Source organism: Sus scrofa, chromosome 14 (genome assembly GCF_054392235.1).
Source record: "Sus scrofa isolate SSC_HxYL_T2T_F1_AM1 chromosome 14, Sscrofa_HxYL_maternal_Yorkshire_Landrace_v2.0, whole genome shotgun sequence".
Taxonomy (NCBI): Eukaryota; Metazoa; Chordata; class Mammalia; order Artiodactyla; family Suidae; genus Sus; species Sus scrofa.
In genome coordinates, this window is record NC_139396.1 from 102,306,684 (window position 1) to 102,331,455 (window position 24,772).

Here is a 24,772-nt window from a genome sequence, read left to right on the forward strand (position 1 = left end):
TCTCATGCGCTAGGTAGAACTCTGTCTGTGGGCTTCATCTTACAAGGCAACACAAGACCGCAAATCCGGAGTTCTCCTTGTGGCTCAGCGAAAACGAATCTGACTAGTATCCATGAGGACACAGGTTCAATCCCTGGCCTTGCTCAGTGGGTTAAGGATCAGGCACTGCCATGAGCTGTGGTGTAGGTCACAGATGCTGCTCAGATCTGGTGTTGCTGTGGCTCTGGCATAGGCTGTAGCTCCGATTGGACCCCTAGCCTGGGAACCTCCATATGCTGTGAGTGCAGCCCTAAAAAGACAACAACGACAACAACAAAAGGACCACACAGCCCATCAGTGGAGAAGGCAAATGCTGAGCTGAGGTCCTGGTGCCCAAGCCCCACACCCTTCCCACCTCCACACACAAGTGGAGGAAAGAGCACCGTGACCGTCCCTCTCTCAGCCCCAAATCAGCTGCGGGGTCCCCCCAGGAAGCACCACTATAATCGATGCCCTTGGGCCCTCCCGATAGCCCAGCCCCATGTGGGACAAGTTGCCAAAAAGCAAAATGTTTGCGTAACTGAGTGATTGTGGCAGAATAAACTTAAGATAAGAAGAGGGGTGGGGTAGAGAATGACAATCCGGAAGTCTTCCTGGAGCACTCCATGTACAGAAAGATGTTTTTGGTGCCTCAGAACACATAATCCCCAGTGGAGGAAAAAGTCTGGGGACAAATACTAGATATCATGTAAACCTTTAAACAGGGACCTGGCCCATCTCTGTGTATCAGAGTAGCAAGAGCTCCTACATGGGGGAAACTCCAATGAGAAGTGACCCAGGTGGAAAAGCTAAGGCTCGAGAAGGGCCATCTTCTTGGCCCTACAGCTCAGAAGGTCCCCTGGTCCATTCAGAGCTCACCAGGTCCCTGTGGGTGTTCACAGGATGGGAAGGCTGCCCAGGACAGAAGACAGATGGGTCCACCAGACTGCCCATCCCTTTTATCTGCTCTGCTGTTGTCTCCATCTGCCTGAGGTTTTGGGGGGGGGCGGGGGAGGAGGTGCAGGACAGAACACACAGAAGCAACGTCAAAATTCTTACAAAAACACTGGGGACCCTTGGAACTGTCGCATCCAAACCTCATTCGGTACTCAACACTGGCCCCTGGCTACCACGCTCTCTTAAGTGGCCTCTTCTCCTCCTCTCAGCTGCATCCTCACCCACAGCTATTGATGGAGGAGAGGGGTCAAAATAACACTCAGCCTCATCATAACAGGAGCCATCCATTAAGCACCTAAGAGGTGCGAAGCGCTCAAGGTGATCGTCTCATTTAACCTGCACAAAAATCCCATGTGGGAGTTCCCTGGAGCCCTAGCGATTAAGGATCTGGCATTGTCACTGCTGCAGCTCAGGTCACTGCTCTCACAAGGGTTCAATCCCTGACTGGGAAATTTCTGCATCCCACGGATGTGGTCAAAAATGGGAAGGAAAAAAAAATGCTATGTGGCAGGTATTTTCAGTATTTGCATTTACCCAATGAAGAAAGTGAGCTTGCCGAGGTTCAATGACTTGTCCACAGCTACCGAGCTAATACTAGGTAGTGCTTCCAGCCTACCTTTGTCCAAGACCAAGGCTAGGCTACAAAGTTCACAATCCTGAATTTAAGAGACCTAGGTAAACATTCAAAACTGCTGCCCCTCTGCGGTGGGGATGGGGAGGGGGAAATGACACATTTGCTCCAACACTGCCAAAACTCAAAGCATTTCAAGAACTTTTCTTTGGAAATCACCTACAGAGGTAATCTGCCCGCCATCCAGAACTTTCAGATTCTTATGTGTCATCATAATTATACAATTGGGGGACCAGAAATACCTTACCCACTGTGGCTTCCTCTCTTTTCATTATACTTGCCTGCAAACTCCCTCGGACATTTGTTTAAAATCACACTGACTTTCACATGCTGAGAGATGCCACCCCAGCAACATTCAAGAGAATGCACTGATGCTATCACAAGGCCATCCCCAAAGAAAAACCTTCATTTTCCAGGTAAGGATGAAACCATTGATTCTTTCATCCTGCATTTATTTGAGAAGAATTCTGTGAGGCTGGACACTGTTGTAGATTGCTAAGAAAACAGAGATAAACATAAAAAGGTCCTGGTCCTCTTGGAGCCCTCAACATGGTAATGATATTTCAGGCAACTTCTGCACACGATCTGCAGCCCCAAGCACTACAGGTGCAAAGATGGACAGCAAATGGTCTCAGACTCCAAGAAGATAACAGCCAAGCAGGGGGACAGAGTGACCACCTAGGAGGGGACTGTCATGGTCCATGTTATTAGGAAGATTCAGTCTCCCAAAGGCAACCAAAGTGAAATAACCATAATAACGAACACTTACATAGCACCTATTTTTTTTTAATCATCAAGATTACATTTATTTATTGAATGAATATTTTAAAAGGTTTTTGCATTTTTTTATTTCAGTTGATTTACAATGCATGTCAATTTCTGTTGTACAGCACAGTGACCCATTCATACAAATATATGCATTCTTTTTCTCATATTATCTCCTATCATATTCTATCACAAGTGACCAGATACAGTGCCCTGTGCTATACAGCAGGACCTCGTTGCTTATCCATTCTAAATTACACACCATCTGTGATGTACTAATGCTACTCTAAGTCATTAACACATGTGACTCCCTCCCAACAACTCCATGAAGTGACTCTTACTACTAGTCCCACTTTCCAGGTAAGTAACTGAGGCACTGAGAGTTTAAGCGATTTATCAAAGATCTAAAAGTCAGCAAGTGGAGAACATACTTGAGCCCATGAGGTCTGGCTCCAGAGGGCACGCTCTTGCTAACCACACCACACTCGCTGGAATGGGAGATGCTCATTTGGACACGCACGTTCTGCTCCACTGGGTTTCAAAAGAACAGCCACATCACTCACATAATTACTCATGTTCTATCCCTTGTTGTCTCAACAGTGAACTCTTGAACTCACTCTGCTAAAACATGACATCTGAACTGGATGGAATGGGCTAAAAGGAAGTAACATTTCCAAGGGCAAAGCACTTCAGCACAGGGAGTGGAAGAGGGGGGAAGGCAAGGGACCTGGGAATCAGCCTCTGCCATCCATCCCCCTTCTGCTTTTAAAGGTGCAGGCAAAGAGCCACTCAAGGTAATCCTTTAAGCGGGGAGACAGCAAGGGGAAGATGATGGTTTAGCACTATGGGGAGGAATGCAGGCAACCCCGCCCTCAATTCACCACCCCTTACCACGGAGGAGAGGCAACATCATCTGATGACAGCCAAGATGCTTTTCTATTTGTTCTCTTTGGAATGCAAAGGGAGGAGGCAGTTCAGCCCCTTGGTCCTATTGTTCCCGAAGGTGTGGAAGAAGCGGAATGACTTAACAAGTAGAAGGCAGGGACAAGAATGGGGAAAGCTGAGGGAACCCCAGAGCAGCAGAAGTGGCTAAGCTTTAACACTCTGAAGCCAGAAACTCTGAGTTTGAATGAGTTCTGCCACTTACTAAGTGACGCCTGTTGGGCAAATGCTATATCCAGCTATATCCACCGCAGGCCACAGTGTGCGTTTGCTCAGCTATACAATGAGGATAATGCTAATAATACCTACAAGTAGGCTTTTCGAGAGGATTAAGTGAGATAAAGCATGCAGAGTGCTTAATAGCATGGGTGATGCCTCGTAGCACCCCATGTTAATATTATGACATCCTGAATGTTCGATCTGAACACTGAATATTAATATTCAGTGTGAACATCCAGTGTTATTACTGGATCATGGTCATCACTAAGTATGGCAGGACCAGCTATGTATGGATGGCAAAGACCTTCACCCCAGTTCCCCACCAGTGCGGCACTCTGCAGACCCTCCTGCCATCTGAGTGTTCTCCACATCTACTTCCTACCTCTCCTGGGTACACTATCACATCTCCCAGTGCTTTGCAGTTAAGGTACCATGTGACAGTTCTGGCCAACGGGCTGTGCAGGCAAAAGTGATTTCCAGGACTACTTTCACAAAACCACACCCCGTGATCGTTACTTCTCATTCTGCATCTGTCAGATGGATGCAGAGGATTCAGCCCAGACCTTCAGGGCCCCCTGGAAATGGCAGGTCCACAGGTGTAAGGAGCCAACCCTGAATGACTGCATGAAGCAAGTGCCCATCCCACCCCCTACCCTACACACAGCACTAACATTATTTTACATGAGCAACACATAAACTTCTGTATTGGTCCTTGGCATGCTGGAATTGCTTGTTACAGCAGCTGAGCTAGCCTGAAGAATACACACACTCAATACTCAAGAGACTCACAAGCCCCTCCTAGCTCACTGCTTCCACGACCACTGCATGCCCCACAGATCTAGTTACCATAACACGGTCCAAAAGAGAAATAAGCAGCTGTGACTGGTTACGTGGAAAGCATGAGGAAGAGCCAGTAGCTACTCAAATGAAGCAATGGAAGGACCACCAGTCTACAAAAAACAGGACAGTCCCGCAGTGTCACCTGTGCTTTCAGTGGGCTCCAGGTTCTCCACAAAATCAGTGGAGGGCAGTGGGAAGAGCATGGTATACTTTGAAGCCAAGTAGACCAGAATCCATACCTGTCTGTGATTTACCAAGGAAAGTAAACCTCTCTGAGCTTCACTTTCCACATAATGTGGACATCACCTGCTGTGTTTTGTGACATCCTGGTGGTATCCTGACATCAGCCATGGAGGGAGTATTTACACCACAGGAATTTACAAATGCTACAACTAGGGGCTTCTCTCCGAGAGATTAAACACTTACCAGAACATCACCAGATAAACAGGAGTCAGCTAAGTGAACAGAAGAGGGGGGACAAGGAAAAAGAATTGCAGGTAGAGTGGATGGCATCTGGGAAGGCCCAGAGATATAAATACGGAAGAAAGTTTAATGTCGTGAAGAAAGTCCTACATGGATGGGTGCAGAAAGCCTGGAAGAAAGTCTAAAAGGGACCCAGAGAGGGGGTCAGAGCCAGATCTTGTGGAAGGACCAGCCTTTATGAGCAGTTATTTGTTCAAGTCTCCATTGCTGCATAACAAATCACCTCAAGATCCAGTGGCTTAAACGATCATTTTATTTTGTTCAGAATGTTAAGTCAGGAATTCAGGGAGGGACAAGCAAGCTGGTTCATCTCTGATTCATATCAGCAGGGGCTGGGCGAGCCACCTCCAGCATGGATTCTTCCCACCATGTCCAGGCTTTGGTGCTCCTTGCAGAATCCGTCTCGCTCTTCCCAAAGTGGCAACTCACCCTTCAGGCCTTGCCATGTGACCCGGACTTCCCACAGCACATGCTCTCAGGGCAATCAGACTTCTGTACATGGTGACTGGCTTCTCCCAAGCCAGTGCTCCCAGAGGCCGAGAGGGAAGCTGCAAGTGTTCTTCTGACCTAGTCTTGGAAGTGGCCGGGTCATTGTCCCCACATTCTAATGGTTACAAGCAAGTAACCAGGAGCCAGTTCTGATTCAGAAGGAGGGCACTACCCAAGAGCAGCAATGCCAGGACCCATGGTTCACTGGGGGACCTCTCTAAGACAAGCTGCCACACTGTTACTAATCAGCCAATATCCACTGCCCACTGCCCGGGACCACCTAGAGGAGGCACAAGGGCTCAAAAAAGGAAAAGCACCAGCCCTGCCCACAAGGAGCATTGGATAAATGATGCCCCTCCCACAAGCAGCATTGGATAAGTGATGCTCACCCAGCATGGAGAGGACAGGGTGGGGGCATCAGAGGAGAGAACGAGACCTGACTTAGGTGAGCAGAGAAAGCTTCCCAGGAAGGTGACCTTAAAGGATGCAGGGGGCAGAGTGGGGAAGGAGGTTGTAAAGTAAGAAGCAGGCCATCCCTGAGGTCACTGCCCAGCCTTCTATCACATCTGGACCAGCCGAGGACCAGGCCCAGACATTTCCAGGTCTCCCAGTAGAGGCATGCTGCTCAGGCCTGAGCACTCTGCAGCCACGGTCAGGCAACTCTAGAGCAAAATCAGCTCCTGCCTGTGCCAGCTTGTCACCAGGCCCATGAGCCTGTCCAGCACGCCAGGGCTCGGGGAGGAACAGTGGACTGTGGACCTGTTTACTCTGGCTCAAGCTCCTCACCCAGAACCAGCAGGCACCACGACCAGCAGAAAGGCCAGTTATGCAACCACCCTCATAGCAGTCTGCCAGCCTCGAGACCCAGCCGGACAGCCAGGCCTGGGAGTGGGACGGCTGCGGCCTAACAGGCGCCCATGTTCCCTACAGTCATAGGATGCTCTGCTGAAAAACACCTGGAGACAGCAGGGACCCTGGGAGGGACCTAAAAATAGCACAGCTAACAATGGAGGACTCTTCCAAGTTCCAGGGGGCCCTCAGCCACCAAGGGCCTCAGTGACACATACAGACTGGCACCTGAGCTTTCACCTTTCCCAAAGGCTCATGCTAAAAAGAAGCATGGGGCCTGGGAGGCTTCCTGTGTCACAGTGGCCAGAAGTCACAGAAACAGACTGCCCTGGGGACTGGGCCTAGGGATGGCCACCCTGGGTCCATTTTCAAACCCCTACATCCACAGTGGGTGCTCTCTGGGCACCCCTAGTCTGACCAATTCTGCGTTCTCCACCTCTTCTGAATCGCAGGTCCTTGATGTGTCTCTTACTTGACTGGCCATTGAGAACAATGGGTCTTCCACTATATTTATAATTTCTCATGTGAGTATATTACAACCGAGCCAGATGCCTAGAAAAGTCACATGTATGGACATGTGGGCTGTGCACTGCACAATTCCAGGGGCATCCTTCATGACTGTGATGTGAATGGTACCCCTGGAAATCATGCAATATGGCTACCAGCATTACCAGGGAGGAAATGATGTCTTATACAAGCCTATGTTCCTGGAGAAAGAACAGCCACACTAATAAAGATTCGTCTCTATTTACAAATATTCTGTGTGTCGGGTTTGGCAGGAACAAGGCCGCAATGCCCAATGGTCTAGAAAGCAATCCATAACATGATACAATAACGTATTTCCAGGCCATGGAGGTGGAGGGGGGCAAGGAATCAATCCTTCTAAGGTAAGGAGAAGATTCATAACCATTGAAGAAGTTACCACTACCTCCTTCTGAGTGTGCAGATTAAATTCTCTGTCCCGCCAACATTGGAAATGAACGTTATTTATAGCAAACCAGGGAATTCAAAGATATTTATTTGCTTTTCATAGAATTTCCATTCTTTTAATAACACAGTTTCAGAGTCTGAGATATGAGCAAATAGCATGTGGGAAGAATAAGGCATCATCCCACATCAAGATGCTCAAGTCCAGAGCTTAACGATAAGCCTTCCCTGGTGGGTGTCAAACTTTTTCACACCTCTCGGCTCTTCTTCATGTGAGTGCCCCCCCAAAACACCCCTCATGTTTTTAAAAATATGCTTGAATTCTGTATCCTATTTCTAATATCTTTCATGTATGTTTTAGTGTTAAAACAAGTGTTTTTATCCAAAACTTGAAGACCAATACTCAGAAAAATGTCCTGATATGTATTCTCCATATAACCCCCAGCACAAGAAATGGTACATGTCCCCTAGTTCATAAAGTACAATTACATATGATTTGATGTGACTCTCACTGCAGCCCTACAGTGATGCAGTGAACAACCTGCACAACTGCACAAAGCACACCTGCCTACCAGATAAAGTTGATTAACCCATTTTCTGGCAAGGAAAACTAAGACTTAGAATAAAAGGACTAGATAAGACTTAAGGTCCATTTCTAAAGCAGAGAGGTCTTTGAACCCATCCAAGGGACCTCACCTAGGGGATGCCAGAGTCTCCAGACACTGGCACCTCTTCTCAGTCCTACATCTTCACAGTTTCCTTCACCCCATGGCAGGGATGAGCTAAGCAGAGCCAACCTACCACCACGGGAGGTCTGACTGCAGGTGGATAGTGCAGGGGCTAGATATATGGGTTCCCCTCCCGAGCACATCACTCAACTTGTCCTGCCTCCGTTTCCTAACCTGTAAAGGGAGAGTGATACAGCTCCTATATCTCTGGATTGTTGTGAGGATTAAATGACATAGATAAAGAGCTCAGAAACTACCAGACACACAGTGAACACTCGAAGTTTGTTACTCCCCCCCAAAATAAAAATTATTCTGTTTGCTTCAGTCCTCTGATCTGTAAACTGGAAATTTTAAAAGTGTTTATTCCGCAGGACTGCTTTGAGGTTGAAATAACATAATAGACAGAAGGAGTTTAAAAGAGTGCTTGATGCATACTAACTCCTGGGAAAAGTTTGTTCTTAATTTTTTCCCTAAAAAGCCAACTACTCCAGGTCACAAAGAAAGACTTACCGAACAGGAGTTCCCGTCGTGGTGCAGCGGAAACAAATCTGACTAGGAACCAGGAGGTTTCGGGTTCGATCCCTGGCCTCGCTCAGTGGATCAAGGATCCGGCATTGCCGTGAGCTGCGGTATAGGCTGAAGATGAGGCTTGGATCCTGCATTGCTATGGCTGTGGCATAGGGCAGCAGCTGTAGCTCCAATTAGACCCCTAGCCTGGGATCATCCACATGCCGAGGGTGCAGCCCTAAAAAGCAAAATAAATAAATAAATAAATTTTTTTTAAAAAAAAGAAGGACTTCCCAAAACAAAAGTGTGGGACAATGCAGTGTCTGAGGAGGAAGAGAAAAAGGTTAAGACAGAAGGTCTGAGGATCGAGTGTTGTTTTCTAAAATAGGCGGTAGACAGGACAGGTTAGCGACTACAGGTCTCTGTTTTAAGTAAATTCTTTGAGGTGGGAAAGTAAAGGAGAGCAGAGGTGAACAGGCACTGGTCAGGCAGGGAGGAAAAAACGGAACGTCGCACCTGCTGGCCTCTCTTCTCACCATTAAAATCGTTGTAAAGCCTTGCCTAGCATTGAAATAGCATCATCCCCGGAGATAGCTGTTTCAGTTTCATTACAGTCTGTGTTCACAGCATCCAAATAGAAACCTTCGTGATTTTATTAGTTTCCATGCAACTCAGGAGAGATCTGCATGATAACATTTCAGCTCCTGACTTAAAGAAGAAACCAATTAAAAATATAGTGCTCGCACTGTCTGTCACTGGAAGATGAAAAGCTTCTCAGAGTTTTCAAAATCTCTTTCCTATCTGGTTCATGGCCATAAATCAACTTCTGTACTGCAGATACAAAACCAGGGTCTAAATTTTTCGTTTATTTTCTAAGAAGTACTTGCAGGATATCTGCAACCTCCGGTAAGAGTTCAACTACAATATAGAAAATCTAAGGAAGTATTTTTGCCTGGGCTTTGTCAAGTCCTACACAATCACCAACTCACTCAAGAACACCCCAAAGCTACCCTGCACTCTGTGGATCTGTGAATGTTAATGTAACATATCTGTGACAAGTTAAAATTTAATACATGACCCCAGTGGCATAATCTGATTGATGTTATATAATCTAAGAGACTATTCAGCTGGTTCTGATGTACTGGCTGCTTATGATCTGGGAGTGAGGGGGGTTTTACTTCAGAAGTTATTGACCCCATCAGACACTCTCTCCTTTGCCACAGAGGTTATGGTCATCTTATTCCTGCTTTTGGCATCTGGAATGCTCCCTGGAACAGGGCTGGGATGACCATTTCTCACTCCTGGGCTGCCTTCTGGGGCGAGTTAAGGAAAAACACGAAAGTAAGTAGATTTGCATGACCTCCTCTTTAATCAGATGTTTCTTTTTATTCCCAATCTCAATAGAGCCAGCCCATCATAGTGCACTGTTTATAGTCTAGTCTATAATCTAAGATGGTCTGAACCTTTCCCCACATCAGAAATTAAAATGAAAACCTCAACAGTGGTGCGGTTGTGTCATTAGAAGTAATAGCACAGTCACAAAAAACCTATTTCTGAGACTTTTTTTAATGACAAGTTTGATGGTATTTCCAATGGGGCTTGTGTCTCCACACTGTAATTCTTAACTGCAACACTTCATCCAAGTTAATATTGAACTTCTGGGGACATGTCAATCAAATTTCACTCTCAGGATTCACAGAGGAACCAGAACCCTGTGTCCACTGCCTTGGATAAGTTAGTCTTGGGTTCTTTACCAACAGGTTAAAATGATAGCTTTGAAATCTGATTTGAGAAATGACTGTATACTGAAACTGCTGAATGATCCAACAATCCCATTCCTATGCATATAACTTGAGAAACCTTAACTTGAAAAAATATATGCACCCAATGTTCAGTACAGCACTATTTACAATAGCCAAATGTCTATCAACAGAGGAATGAATAAAGAAGATGTGATACATATACACAATGGACTGTTACTCAGCTTTAAAAAAGAATGAAATAATGCTATTTGCAGCAACATAAAAGGACCTAGAGATTATCATACTAAATGAAGTAAGTCAGACAAGGACAAATATCATATGATATCCTTAGATGTGGAATCTAATTTTAAAATGATACTAATGAACTTATTTACAAAACAGAAACAGACTCAGATTTTGAAATCAAACGTATGGTTACCAAAGGAGAAACACAGAGGCGAGGGGAAAATTAGGAGTTTGGGATTAACATATACACACTACTGTATATAAAATACGGGAGCTCCTGTCATGACTCAGTGGTAACAAACCCGACTAGTATCCACAAGGACAAGGTTGATCCTTGGCCCCACTCAGTGGGTTAAGCATCCGGCGTCACTGTGAACTATGGTGTAGGTCACGGGCACAGCTTGGATCCTGCGTTGCTGTGGCTGTGGTGTAGGCCAGCAGCTGAAGCTCCGATTAGACCCCTAGCCTGGGAACTCCATATGCCCTGGGTGCGGCCCTAAAAAGACAAAAACAAATAAATAAAAAATAAATAAAACAGATAACCAACAAGGACCTACTATAGAGCACAGAGAACTCTACTCAGTATTCTGTAATAACCTAAATGGGAAAATAATCTGAGGAAGAATGGATATAGATATATGTATAACTGATTCACTTTGCTGTACACCTGAAACAAACACAGCATTGCTAACAGTATTCCAATAAAATAAAAAAGAAAAGGAAACCACTGAATCACAAAGCATGTTACATGGAAGAAAACTGGGGCTCAGAGACAATGACTTGCTGAAGATACCACAGCTACTCATATGTCACAATCAAAAATATAGTGGTCCTTTAACTTTATCTGCCATCAGACTCAATTGGCAGAAGGAGGGTTGTTCGGTCTGTTCTTATGCTCTCCCTGTGGGCACCATCTAAAGCAAGCAAGCCCAGGAGTTCCCGTTGTGGTGCAGTGGAAATGAATCCGACTAGTATCCATGAGGATGCAGGTTTGATCCCTGGCCTCACTCAGTGGGTTGGGGATCTGGCGTTGCTATGAGCTGCAGTGTAGGTCACAGACGCAGCTCAGATCCTGTGTGGTGTAGGCCAGTAGCTCCAATAAAACCCCTAGACTGGGAACCTCCATATGCCACAGGTGCAACTCTAAAAAGACAAAAATCAATCAATCAATCAATCAAACAACCAAACAAGGCCAGCCACGGCACTTCTCCTGGGACTGCCATTTATCAGTCCGCAGAGGAAGAGTATCAGCTACCCCACCAACAAACATGAGGGCTATGGTGACAAATGTTCCCAAAGACAATGCTGGTCATCTCTGGGAAATGGGCTTTGGAGGGAAATTTTTTCCTCTTTTAAAAAATTTATATTGTGGTAAAAGATACATAACACAAAACTTACCATCTTAACCATCTTTAAGCATACAGTTCACTAGTACTAAGTACATCCGCATCATCATACAGAGCCTTTCCATCCTGCAAAACTGAAATTCTATGTCCATTAAACGATGACTCCCTCCACCCCAGTCCCTGATAACCACCATTCTACTTCTGTCTCTGTGAACCCAGGTGCCTCCCATAAGCAGAATCACACAGTATTTGTCCTTCTGTGACTAGCTTATTTCACCTAGCATAATGTCCTCGAGGCTCAGCCATGCTGTCGCATGCATTAGAATTTTCTTCCTTTTTCAAGCTGAATACTAGTCCATAGCATATATACACCACATTTGTTTATCCATGTATCCATCCATAGACATTTGGGTTGCTTCCACGTTTTGTCTATTATGAATAATGCTTCTACGAACATGGATGTGCAAATATCTTCTTTTGGAAATGTACCCAGAAGTGGAATTATTGGATCATATGGCAGTTCTATTTTTAGTTTTTTGGAGGAACCTCCATACCATCTTCCCTAGTAGCTGCATCATTCTGCATTCCCACACACGGCGCACCAGGTTCCAATGTCTCCACATCCTCACCAACACTTGCTGTTTTCTGGGGTTTTTTTATATAATAGTCATCCTGGTGGGTGTGAGGTGTCCTTTTTTTTTTTCTTCTTTTTTAAAATGCCTCTCTGTCCTGCCTACATTTTCTACAATGGATATATATACATTTAGGATTAAGGACAGAAGTGTAAAATACAAATTGAAAGAGAAATCTTATGGGGAAAATAAAGTTGCACGCGAACATAAGAGATGGATTTCTTTTTTAAGACAGGAAAATTACTGACTTCTCTTACGGGTTCAGCTCAAGACATCATTCCTAAGTCTTCAAGCATCTTACCACCTGGTCACCTGTGACTGCCACAATCTATGGGAGAAATGGCCATAATTCAAGGGTAGCTAAAGCAATTCCTCTAAGCTCTGGGAGGAAGGCGCTCCCAAATGCACAACGAAAAAAAGTAATGTCCTAAGCAGCTGCCAGTTGATGTCGGTCATGAAAATCCCTAGCACTTGTATAAACCCCTTCACCTTCCAAATCTTTCCTCTGGGCCTTGGGGCTCTTATCTCCGAGTTCTCCATTTGCTAATCATTGTACGTCCACTTTTTCCCTTTCCAGAGCCATAAAAAATCTTCTGAAGTCATGTAAAGGGAAAATAAGTTCATGCAGCAAGTTCTCCCAAACAGGAGAATCCCACTCCTGCAGGACAGACACACATAGAAGAGCCCCAAGAAACCTTATAACCCCTGGCACCCAGCCACGGGTCCACAGGTCCCACGCTAGCCGTTAATGAGGGGGAACTTCTCGCTTGAAAAGCTTACATCTTCCAAAAGGGAAATCACTCTTTCCACTGGTCTTTATATAACGCTGCCCTCCTTTGGGGTGAGGTCACTTGTCATGATTTATTCATTAAGACAAAAGTGAAGGGACTGAAAACAAACCCCATCCAATTATATATGTATCCAACCTCTGGCTCCCTGCAGAGAAATTCTACTCTTCTTTGTGGGAACATCTCCCTCTCCTCACCACTCTCCCTTCTTGTATGTTCTCCTTTTGGGTTTCTTTCTGCTCAGCAAAAGAGGGGAAATGGCAGCAGTAGTTTCCAGAAGGCAGAGGAAAAGAGAGAAGATGAGCAGTTGGAGAGGAATAATCTTCGATTCTAGGAGCAGGTGTATTTCCATGATCCAAAAAGATGCTCAGGAATCACTGTCTGATCTCTCTCCTTTGGGGAGAGCCAAAACCTAGAAAGCAGAGTCCCACTTGGGCTTCTTAACAAAGCATCCTCACTCTACATCTGGATCCCTGGCATGGCCCCAAAATCACATCTGCTCTCAGCCAAGCCAAGCACTAAACTCTGAAAGAAGCTAATCTTTGGAAATACTGCACACACGTCCCTGACAGCTCAGACAGCCACACCCTCATCTGCAGCTTCTAACAAGACCCAACACATCACAGAGGGCAGACCACCAGAACCAAGAGCCAGGATGGGCCATTGTGCAAATTCTGGGGGACGGGGAAACCTCACCGCCTCTGGGGAAGAAGGACAATAGGGAGTCACGAGAGAGACAAAGAAGGTGGCTTGCATGGGAGAGACCCAAGTTAAGGGCAGCCTCAAGAACACTGCTGACACTCAACCCCACCCAGCTCTGAGCCTTCTCAGCAGGATTTAGAATTTGAAGTCTCTCACCCCCCAAGGCATGCTCTGTGTGTCCCAGAAACAGCCCAGAAGTAAGGAGGGCCTAGTGTGAGGAGAAATCCCTCTCTGTTTCTTCGAAGATGGGTTAAACCCCATGGAATGGTGACCTCAGACAATCATGAACACCCCTGTCCCCTCTGGAGAAAGGGCAGACGGCACTGGGGAGGAAATAGGATTCCAGCCCCAAAGCACCTTTCCACCACTATGACTCTGCCATTCCATGCCCTTCTAGACTTGCAAGATCAAGCCCCTGTGTGTTGTCCACTAACCTGCAAATTTCAGTCCTCCTGCTCTTGGACTCGGCAGGAATCACTAGGCAAGAAGGGAGGTTGAGGAAAGAATGGAGACCAGAAGGGGACAAGGAAGGAATACGGGCATCTCTGCCCAGCATCAACCGGATCTGGTCCCAGTAAAACCTGGTAGGGAGGCCAATGAAACAGCATAAAGAATACAAAGTAAATGAGATGTTTTAAATAATTTCGCTCTGGGCCATGTAAAGAAGCATTAGTCATACAAGTAATGAGATCTTATAGAGGGACAATCCGGAGGCTTGGCTTGACGACGTTAAGTACTGCCATTCTGGACCTGGAGTGCCAATTACATTTCCAAACTGGCAATTAGACATAATGCCCCAAAGACAATCACCAAAAAATGCCAAAAACAAAGCATGTTCCATCTTTAAACGGCCATTCTTTCGAAGCTGTCCTTCTATCTCCTGCCTGACTCATCCATCTCGAAAACAAATGCTCATCATGAACAAATTCTTGTTATCCACTGGTCAGGGGAGAGCGGGGTGGCATAAATAATTAAAATCCAGAGATGACTCAAATGTCCTTTTGTCACCAAATCAAACCCACCCCTTCCCCCAGAGTTTCTCCATAGCTTCTAACAAATTGCCCCCGAAACGCAGCAAAATGTACTTACACCTACAACATTCCTACGCAGCACCCTGCCCCCTGAAAACTACCATGGAAAGCATGCTCCCAAAGTGTGTGTGTGTGTGTGTGTGTGTGTGTGTGTGTGTGTGCGTGCGCGCGCGCGCACGCGCCTGTTTTTATATGACTTGGTTCCTGCCCTCAGGGGGTTTGCAGGCAACGCCATCAGAGACCGACATGTGTGTGCCCTATGAGAAGATAACTGAATTTTTCTCTCCCCTCCATCAGACAAACTGGGTCTTAATTTTCCCCTAGCACCTAACTTGGTTCCTGGAACATAGGATGCACTTACTATGCAATAAAAGTGAAAACAACAACAATAATAACCAGAAGACATATTTGAGGTCCTACTGTGTGCTGGGCAGCATGGGAAGCCCTTCATTTAGGCTGAAGATGCTCATGATAAATGTTTATTCCTGACTCTCCCCTTTGACGATGGAAGAAGACAAAAAGCACATCGCAAGAAAAAAGTTCTGGACAGTCTGAACTGTGAAAAACCTGACAGTAGGGCGAGAAAAGGAGCTACTTCCTATTTCATCAGCTGGAATTCTTGAGAAGGACCACTGGAGGGTAGCGCAGTGACACACGTCTCTCCAGACTCAGTGATCGGATCTTGAATCCAACCCTCTGAAGCTGCACCCTCCTCTGGGGAAGGCCCACCCAGCTCTCTATGGAAAGTCAGGCTGGCAGTTTTGCTGCCTGCTGACTTCAAACAGTCAGGAGGGAGGAGCCAGCAGCCTGCTTCCTGGAGCATCACCACAGTGCAGCCCTGGCTCCACCACGAGCCTCTAATTTTGCAAGAAGGCGGTTTGGCTGAGTTGCCATCCTGGACTCCGGAAAGCCTCACCCCGTACGGCGTGACTGACTGGCTTGAGGGCCAGCCCACACGCTGGCGGGCAACACACAGACCATACCCCATACATCGGCAGGACGACGCTGCTCTGGCCGCCACATCCCCACCCCAAACCAACAGCACTTGTGGGTTCCTGGGGAGCAGACACCAGAACAATCAATCAGCTTGAGCAACGAGAACCCAGACTGAACCTGAGCAACTCTGAGTATTCTCGACCTGGCTGTCCTGGCACACTGAACCTCCCTCTTCTCATCCCTTCCCACTTCCGAAGAGCTGGGAATTTCCATATTTAAAAGTAGGCATGTCTTCAGAGAGGGACTGCCTGGGCACTGGGGAATGGACCAGATCCTTGCTTCTCAAAGCATGGTCTGCCCAGCATGGGCATCACCTGTGTCTTGGCAGAAATGCAGATTCTGAGGCTCCACCCTGAACCCTCTGGATCTGAACCTGCGTTTTATTAACAGTCTTTAAAGTTTTTTCTCTTATTATGGCCTCAGGTGTGGCATATGGAAGTTCCCAGGCTAGGGGTGGAATCGGGGCTATAGCTTCCAGCCTACACCACAGGTAGAGCAACTCGGGATCCAAGCCACTTCTGTGACCTACACCACAGCTCATGGCAACGCCAGATCCTTAACTGACTGAGTGAGGCCAGGGATCAAACCAGCATCCTCATGATACTAGTCAGGTTCTTAACCTGCTGGGCCACAACAGGAAGTCCAGAATCTGCATTTTAATAGCTTCCCCAGGTGATCTGTGGACAGATGTATTAAGGCGGGGAAAGCCCCAGGAGTATGGACTCGATGCTCCCTCCAGCTACTGGAGGTGGAGATCTGATACCCCAAACGAACATCCTTTGAGCCTTCTACCCAGAGTGTTAGAACACCCCTGCCTCTCACAGTGGGGCCCCGAGTTCCCTGCTCTGTGTGCTAAGGGCCAGCATTCCACCTGCTCAGCAGCTTTTCAAAAATGGGGATTCACTCCATCTGCTCCCAGCACAGAGAGGCAGTGCAATTTCAGAGGTGCTATGGGGGGCTGACCTTGCCTGACCCCAGGCAGGGCTCTGGAAGCTGTGGCATCATGGCACAGACAGCCCTTTTCACCACAACCACAGAGCTATCCCTCCAGGGGCTCCACAGCTCTGAAGTCCCAGAAAGGTGGTACTGGCTGCTGCAATTTTCAGGCTAGCAGGGCCACTGCCACTGTGAGCTGGGACACCTCTGCTGTCCACAGTGGGAAGGAGGTCCTGGCACTGCAATCCGATGCCAACCTGACTGCTTCGGCACCAGGCTCCTGTTGCCCTGGTCAGAGAGAGAGGGGGGGATCCAAGCTAGCACTCCCTGTACCAGGCACACAGTGCATGTCCCCATCCAGGGAAGAAGACAATGGTGAGCCAAAGAGGAGCTCCACGTGGCCTGGCCCTTTGAATCCTTTTTTCCACCAGCCCAAACCCCAGGGCAGCTCTTGCTTTCTTCATGATACCTGTTTGCGCAAGGTCCCTGGGGACCTGGAAGCAGTGCCAACACATAGCTCTTAGTCACCAATATCCTCCTAGGAAAGGCCATAAAGTGGGGTCCATGAAAGTCCGTACCCAAAGGGCTGTGCTCTGCTGCAATCCCCAATTTACAGATGAGGAGACTGAAGCATAAAGCAGTGAATTCCTCACTCAAGGTCACAGGCTGACTCTTGGGTACTACATGGCGGCGGACTTGACATCTTGGGCTCAAAGCAAGCAGGGTCAAGAGCAGTTTAGCCAATGCCTCTACTGCGAGACTTCCCAGAGCCTGCAGAGTGCAGGTATGCTCTGACTCACAATTTTGCTTCACAAGGTAACTTCAAGGGCAGGTACTCCACAGAACACACTTGGAGAAACATTGCTCGGGAGGCCATCAGGGCAGAGCTGGTGTGGGTAGAGAGCACCCCAGCTGGGGAACTGTTACATTGTCAGGGGAAGGACTGTGAGCTTGGGACTGGGGATAACAGGGGTGGAATTCATCCCTTCTCAAGGGACACTGGACAGCTACACCTGCCCACCCAACCTTCCACTTCTGCCAGGTCTGCCAGGTCTGGAGCTCCATGACGGCAATGCTCATCCACTGACTTCCCTGCCACCAAAGCACTAGCTATCCTGCCAAGCCGCATCCATGGAGCCTTCCTAGGCTGCCTCTCCCCCACCTGCCAGCCTTGCAATAGCCAAGAGCCCTGAACCCAAATCTCAACCTGACCCCAACTGATGAGTTGACCCAAAGACAACCGACCTCAGGATCTAAGGTCCCTTTTGGTTCAAAAGTTCTATTTGTTGTAGTCTGTGCTCTTCCAGGACCAAAAGTTCAAGGAATCAAAGAGAAAATTTTAAACTTGCCACTTTGTGGAGCTAAGATAGCTCCCATTTACAGGCCTGCTCAGTACCAGGCATGTTCTGGGCACTGCATACTCAGTATGGTCATTCCTTACAAGAATCCAACAAAGCAAGCATCATGACACTCTGCTTACAGGTGAAGAAACCGAGCTCAACATGGCTGCCAGCCACAGATGTCAGTCTAACAAGTATGGGATCCATGATGTACCCTTGGGTCTGACTGCAGAGCCTCTATGGACGTGTGCATTTCCACAGAGAGAGCCAGGAACTTCTTAGACGGTGCTCATCCACGGACCACCCCACCGTCAAAGCACTGGCCACAGCCCTAGCAGAAGTGGAAGGTTTGGTGGGCAGGTGTGGCTGTCCAAGGTCACCCAGAGCACCCCTGTGACAGGGACCTGAGCATTTCTCCAAGGGCACCTAAGTGATCTGAACAAAAAGGAGCATCTGAAGGTCATCCGATGTAGCCGATCTCCAGAATGAAACGAGGCACCAAGGCCAATCTGGAATCAAGAATTCTGAGGCCCTGAAGCTCCAGCCCTCACTGGATGCGTCAGGCCAGACCCTGGGTAATTACCAAGCCATAATGGGATCTGATATTTATATCAGTCACGAGCCTGACAGGGAAAATGCGTTGTTTTCTCCGACAGAGCTATGGAGACAATCCCTCCAAAATTCATTACATGCAGACCAGCCTTGATCAAGGCCAAACTTCTGCAGGGAGGACAGCTCAAACCGAAAGACTAAGCCCAGCCCATCAGACCCCCCAGCAAACCACAGCTCCCTAGGAAGTGGGCCTCAGTTTCCCAAGACATTGAAAGAGAAGCAGACTGTGTGCTGAAGGAAGATGGGAATGAAAACACACAAGTGCTCTGAGCCTGGAGAATTACAAGACACATTCTGAGCTGGAAATTTTACCCATCGTTCACCAACTCTTTCCACTGTCCTCCAAGTCCCAGTGCAGGACGAGGCATTAGCGTTCACGGAATTCAATCCCCACCTTTTATATACCAGGCAAGGGACCAGAGAGGTTCAAAGACTTCTTCAAGGTCATGACCTTAGTCAGGCTGCCAGAGCAGCTTTTTATATTCACTCCAGCCTGTGACTGGCTTGGACCTCAAAACACCACAGCCGAGTGAAGAGGGGGCTCTGATGAAACCCAACAGAGAAGAAAAAAAAAAGTGGGAAAAGAACAGCAAAGAACAGAGTAGCGGAATGACTGTCACCAAGTTCCCCACAGAGGGAAAATGTGACACTTTTCCTTCATTTCCTAAAGAAATGGTATGTGGATACCATTCTTTTCAAAACAGTAAAGTCATTCACGACTTGAGATTTGGAGGCCAGCGGGACTAAGATGCGATGCCTCCCGATGCACATCTAGTTTGGGTTCCTTTAATCTAAAAGGATGGTGCAGTCCCAGGGACCAAATGCTTGTGATTCCAGAGCTTTTGCTGAAACTTACCTTCCCTGGAATCACAGATGTTAAAAAATCTAGACTTCCTCTGGACCCTAGCTCCTGTTCAAACCATCCTGGGGCCAAATAAGGATGAGGGTGAACATATCTGAGGAGTGGTAGAATTGTGAAGAAAAGCAGCCTCAGTTTGCTTGGGAAACCCAGCACTAAAAAAAAAATTATTCCAAACAAGCCAAATGCATTCTTCTGAACACTGTCTCCACAGCTACCAAATACTTGGAAAGCAAAAAAAAAAAAAAAAAAAAGAAAAAGAAAAAAGAAAAAATGAATGCAGTAAAAACACAGACCTCAAGGGCAGAAAGAAAAGCTTATAAAAGGCCTAAGTTACTATTACTGGGCATAATGACCTGGCTACACCTGATTTAAAGGAACAAACCAAGGGGCAGGTATTAAGAGATTTGGGGCATGTTTTAAAAAGGACTCTAATGATATCAAAACGACCTGATCTCATTCTATACCAGCCTCACATCTTCCCAACCAACTGCAAGCATCTTCTTGTTCAAGGTTGATTCTTTGTAGAAACTTCCAGTTATGTCTACTCAGCATGTCTCAGAGCTACAAAACAGCCTAATATATACAGATTGTTTTTTCTAATGATCGTTGCCAAAAACAAAAGCAAACAAACAAAAAATCCTATTTTCTTGAGAAAACTTATAGAAGTTATGCTTGGTCATCATTTAGGAAAGAGATTCTTTATGTGAACACTCCAATCAGCATGTCAGCACAGGCACTGCGCTGCACTGATACATCGCCAATGCACAGTAAAAAGACTTCAGAAGCTGTGTTTAAAACCCCAGGATCACAAAAAACACCAAAACTTATTTTGAGTCATTGAAAAAAAAATTTTCATTAGGATCAAGACTGCCCAGTTCCTGAAGGATGAGGAGGTTGTTTAAAAGTTCACCAAAATCTCTCAGTCTAGAGAGCATTTGAGATGGGTACAACTGTGAGCTCTTTCCCCTAAGGATAGTCTCTGAATCTCAGTAAAGGGAAGAAAAAACTCCAGGACTAAATGGGGGGGCAGCGGAGGAGAGGGAATGTGCGAATAAGAAGCTTCTATGAATAAGTGCTTGTAGGAAGGAGGGTTTGGCTAGGGCGCAGGGTCTGTGCCTGGGTGGGGTCTCAGGGTTAGGACTTTGCTTAACCTGAGGCTTCTCTGGAATGCGGGAGGTTTTCCACTTTGACAAGTAAGGAGAAACCTCTATGGCCAAGAAGGTAACTTCAGAGGAAGCTGGCTGGCTAACACCTGGAGGCCTCCAGGGAAGGAGGCGGAGGAAGAAGAGAATGATGGCTTTTATTTTTCTCCCTTATTTCCAACACATCAGTATTTTCCAAAACACAAATGTGCTACCACAAAACACAGCTGAGCTCCGGCACCCAACACGATGTATAATTAATGATCAAGAGAGAGTGTGTGCTTCGGTTCACCCTTGTGTGTCACCCACAGCCCCTGTTACCCACTCCTTCTCTGGAGCAATTAAGGAGGCTGCTACAAGTTGCTGTGCCCTGTGGAAGTTTGAAGGGTCCTGGGATTAACTTTATTAGAAAAGATGTGAGCTTTCCCAGGGATGTCTGCCTCTACCTCCCACTGGTCCCTATTCCCCTTGATCTCCCCTCCCTCTGAAAATGCTGGGGCTGAGAAGTCCCCTACGTTAAAAATTAGTCAAGCACAGGAAGTAACTCGGTCACTCTTTTTTTCCAGTTCTTTCTTTTTTATTCCACAATTTTCTATGAAAAACTGCCCCCCAAGTGTCACCTTCAGCCAGTGGGGGGGGGGGGGGGAAATAGGACATCTCTAGGGACACGGCGGCGACAGACCAGGCAGTCAGCCTAGCAAGGTGTAGTGAGCCTCGGTGCTGGTGGGCGTCTCTGAGCCAGGAATAGCTTAAGCCAACATCCAGCCACCTCAAAAGCGTCGGGGAGGAGGCTCGCGGGAAAACCGCGTCCTCGGCCCGCTCCTGGCTCTCAGGCCGACCTCCTGCTCCAACTCCACGCTGCCCGCGGCATTTCTGGGGACCTAAAGGCGGTGGCGTGGGGGCGAGAATACATATGCTGAAGAACATGGGGTGGGGGAAGTGGGTTCCACGAAAATATCTAAGAGTCGGAGAGGGAGGGGACATCAGGTTTGCGACCTCGCCACATTCCTAAAGTGGCAGCCTTCATGGGTTACCTCCAAAACTGGGATACATCTCCCCAACTTTCTCCTGCCCCTCCAGATCTCCCCCAACTTAAGGACATGTTCCTCCCTCGGGAGTCCCTAGTCCAAAAGATGTTCTCCCTTGTCCCCCCAAGAAATTTCCCTTTCTTTTTGATTCCACGAACACATCTCCCCAACAGGTTTCTAAAGTGCGGGCTGACGTGCTCTCTCTTGCCCACCACAAGGAGCCGAGTCCAGCAGGTGAATCTCACGGAATGCGCACCCAGAGGCCCCCAGCTTGCTAGGTGCCCGCGGGGTGGGCTCTCCCTACCCCCCACCACGGTCCCCGAGCAGAGCGCGTACCCCCGCCCCGGCCTCAGCCACAGCCGCAAACAACCCAACAATAAACAAGGGGACGGGACTGGGCGTCCGCGCCCCGGAGCGCACTGGCTGGGGGCAACCCCTCACCCCCGGAGCGCTGCCCGCTGCCCTAATCGGAGGGCGTCGGGACAGCGGAGGGAAGGAAAGGCGGCGAAAGGAAGGCAGGCAGGGATGGAGGGGGGCACGGCTCTATGAGGAGCGAGAAGGTGGGCTGCAGGGGACGCCGAGGAGCGGCGGGGCTGGCGCAGGGGGGAGGCGCCCGGGGCGCGCTTTACCTTCGTCTTGCCCCCGCAGTGGCAGCAAACGGTCCACAGGTACTTGAGCGTCCGCCAGAGCAGGATGATGAAGAGGCCCCCGAAGAAAGTCACCATGGAGGAGGCCAGGAAAGCCCACCACATGCGTTGGCCCCGGCTGTCGCACGGCACCTCCATGGTCACCGGGATGATGAGCGCATCCATCTTGGGCTCGTGGACCGAGGACGAGGAGGAAGAGGAGGAGGAGGAAGAAGAAGAGGAGGAAGAGGAGGAGGAGGACGCGTCTAGGCTGAGATGGTTCGCGTGGATATTGCTACTCATTCTAAGACTGCTGCCTCCGCCGCCGCCGCCGCCGCCGCCGCTGCTGCTGCCGCCGCCGCCGCCGCCACCATTTGCCATAGCTAGCAACGGGCAGCCGGCGCAGGGGCTCGGGGGAGCTCCTCCCGCCGCCAGCGCCACCCCGAACACCCATCAACAGCCATATTGCCGCTACTGCTGCCGCCGCCGCCGCGGAGCGCGAGGAGGGGGCGGGGAAGTGCCTGGGCTCGGGGCGCTGTGCGCGACCTGGCGGGGTGCGCGGAGATATATACAGCGGGCCGCCGCCGCCCGCCCTCCCCCCGGCCGCCGGCCCGCCCGCCTTGGGGGGAGGGGGACGGAGTGCGCGGGCAGCTCCCCTCCCCGGCCCGCTCTCGGCTCAACCCCCGCTACGCCGGCCCGAAGCGTGGAGAGCAAGGGGGCGCCGCCGGCCGCCCACGCTCCGGGGTCTGCGTAGCCCCCCGGCCCGCCCAGGCTTTGCGCGCCGGCCCGGCTGCCCTCGGCGCCGCGCCACCCGCCGTGCGCCACTCGTGTGCGCAGCGCTCCGGACCGGGACCCCTCCCCGCGCGCCGCACGCGCCGCCCGTGCCGCTGGCCCGCCGCTCTGGGCTTATTAGGTGGCAACTCAATAATGTCTCATCAGCCCCTTCCCGGGCGCCCCCGCGCCAGCTCTCCTCTCCCGGCTGCGCTCGGCTCCCGCTTGCCGCCCGGGTATGCGCCGGGCCGCCGCAGGTTCACCGCGCCCGACCGGCTGCCGCCGCCGCTAGCCCATGCTCCCGGGATCCTGAGGCCGCGTCGCCACGCCACTGAGCCACCTTGGCCTTCCCTCAATCTTCCTCCCGCTTCCTCAGGCTCCTCCTCGTCCCCGTCCTCGCCACCCGAGCCTCTTCTGCGCGCTCCCCGCAGCCGCCAGCAACAGCAGCTGCAGCAACTGGAGCGGGCTCGGGCTCAGGCCCCCGAGGCGGGAGGGGAGGAGGCTCGCTGCACTGGTTCGCCTCGGCTTCGGGCTAGGCGGGGGACCCGCAGACCCCTTGGCGGCAGCCTGTCACGCACCCCTAAGCCCCTGGGCGCAAGATAGAGAGCCCCGAATCCTGGCGCGGGACCCGACACCTCTCTCCAAGGTGCTGCCCCAGTCGAGAGCCCTGGGGGACCCCAGGATGGCCGGGCGCCCTTGGCAGGCCGTTTTTTTCCAAAGTAGTCCCCAGTGAAAAAGGGAAGAGTGACCAGCTGTTGATTGCACAAGTCTGACACCCCAAAACCTTCGGGCTTCAGGAGTAAGGAGGACCCTTCTCCAGGATACGCACCCTCCTTCGACCCCTACTAGGTTCCCTCTTCTCTGTCGCCTTACTAGGTTCCCCAGTACCCCGTGCGTGCTGGAAGGCAGGGCCATCTGGGTGGTCTGTGGCCTTTGACAGCAGCAGGTGTTTTGTTTGTTTGTTTGTTTGTTTTCTGTCTTTTCCTTATTAAGTGACAGAAGCTGCCTAAGAACGTATACAGAGATGGGCAAGGGGAGTAGCCTCAGGGACCATGCAAGCTCCTATCCTATAGACAAGGGTTCCTTAAAGTCACCCCCCAACTTATTCAGCCTCAGACTCCATCGTGTTGGGAAGGCAGTTCCAGGTTCCACTCAAGCCCATCTTTCCCCGTTTAAGGTCTTCCCTCCTCCCCACTTAGAGGAGAATGAGGAGCCTGAGTTTGTTCAGCAGCTTCTGTCCCTCACCACCAGGGGAATCCTCCTTCTGATTATCTCAAACTTTGCTCCCTCTGGACACTATCCTTCCCCGTGCTACCAGTTGGACCACAAGTTTTTTCCAGCACTAATTAAAAGGAAGAGCATCACACTCTCCCCTCCTTGCCCACAGTGGTTTCCCCAAAGTTTCCAGCTCATTAGTTTAAGCCTAATTGGAATTCTCAGGTTCCTTTCAGCTCTTCCTGTGGTGAAGGCCAAGTTAGCATCCATCACTGTAGAAGCCTGTGCTGCTTCTGTCTGAACCAGACTTCAGCCCCTCCCCTTGCCCTTGGAGGCCCTAGGATGCAGAGGAGGATGGGGCAAGGAAGCCAAACTGGGCAGAGCAGCTCAAGGGGATGTTTG

At 49.2% G+C, this 24,772-nt stretch overlaps 1 protein-coding gene across 37 annotated transcripts in view; it reads right to left on the bottom strand.

The window, feature by feature from the left end:
* The window catches only part of KCNMA1 (potassium calcium-activated channel subfamily M alpha 1), a 753,494-nt gene extending 730,569 nt beyond the window's left edge, over positions 1–22,925 (bottom strand). For 36 of the 37 annotated variants that reach the window (XR_014825729.1, XR_014825730.1, XM_084993162.1 and 33 more), the window contains exon 1: positions 22,388–22,925. Coding sequence is in view for 35 of the 37 variants with exons in the window: in XM_084993162.1 (XP_084849288.1) it covers positions 22,388–22,765 (378 nt within the window). In the remaining 2 variants the exon portion in view is untranslated. 37 annotated transcript variants of the gene reach the window in all.
* Positions 22,926–24,772: the final 1,847 nt, after the last annotated feature.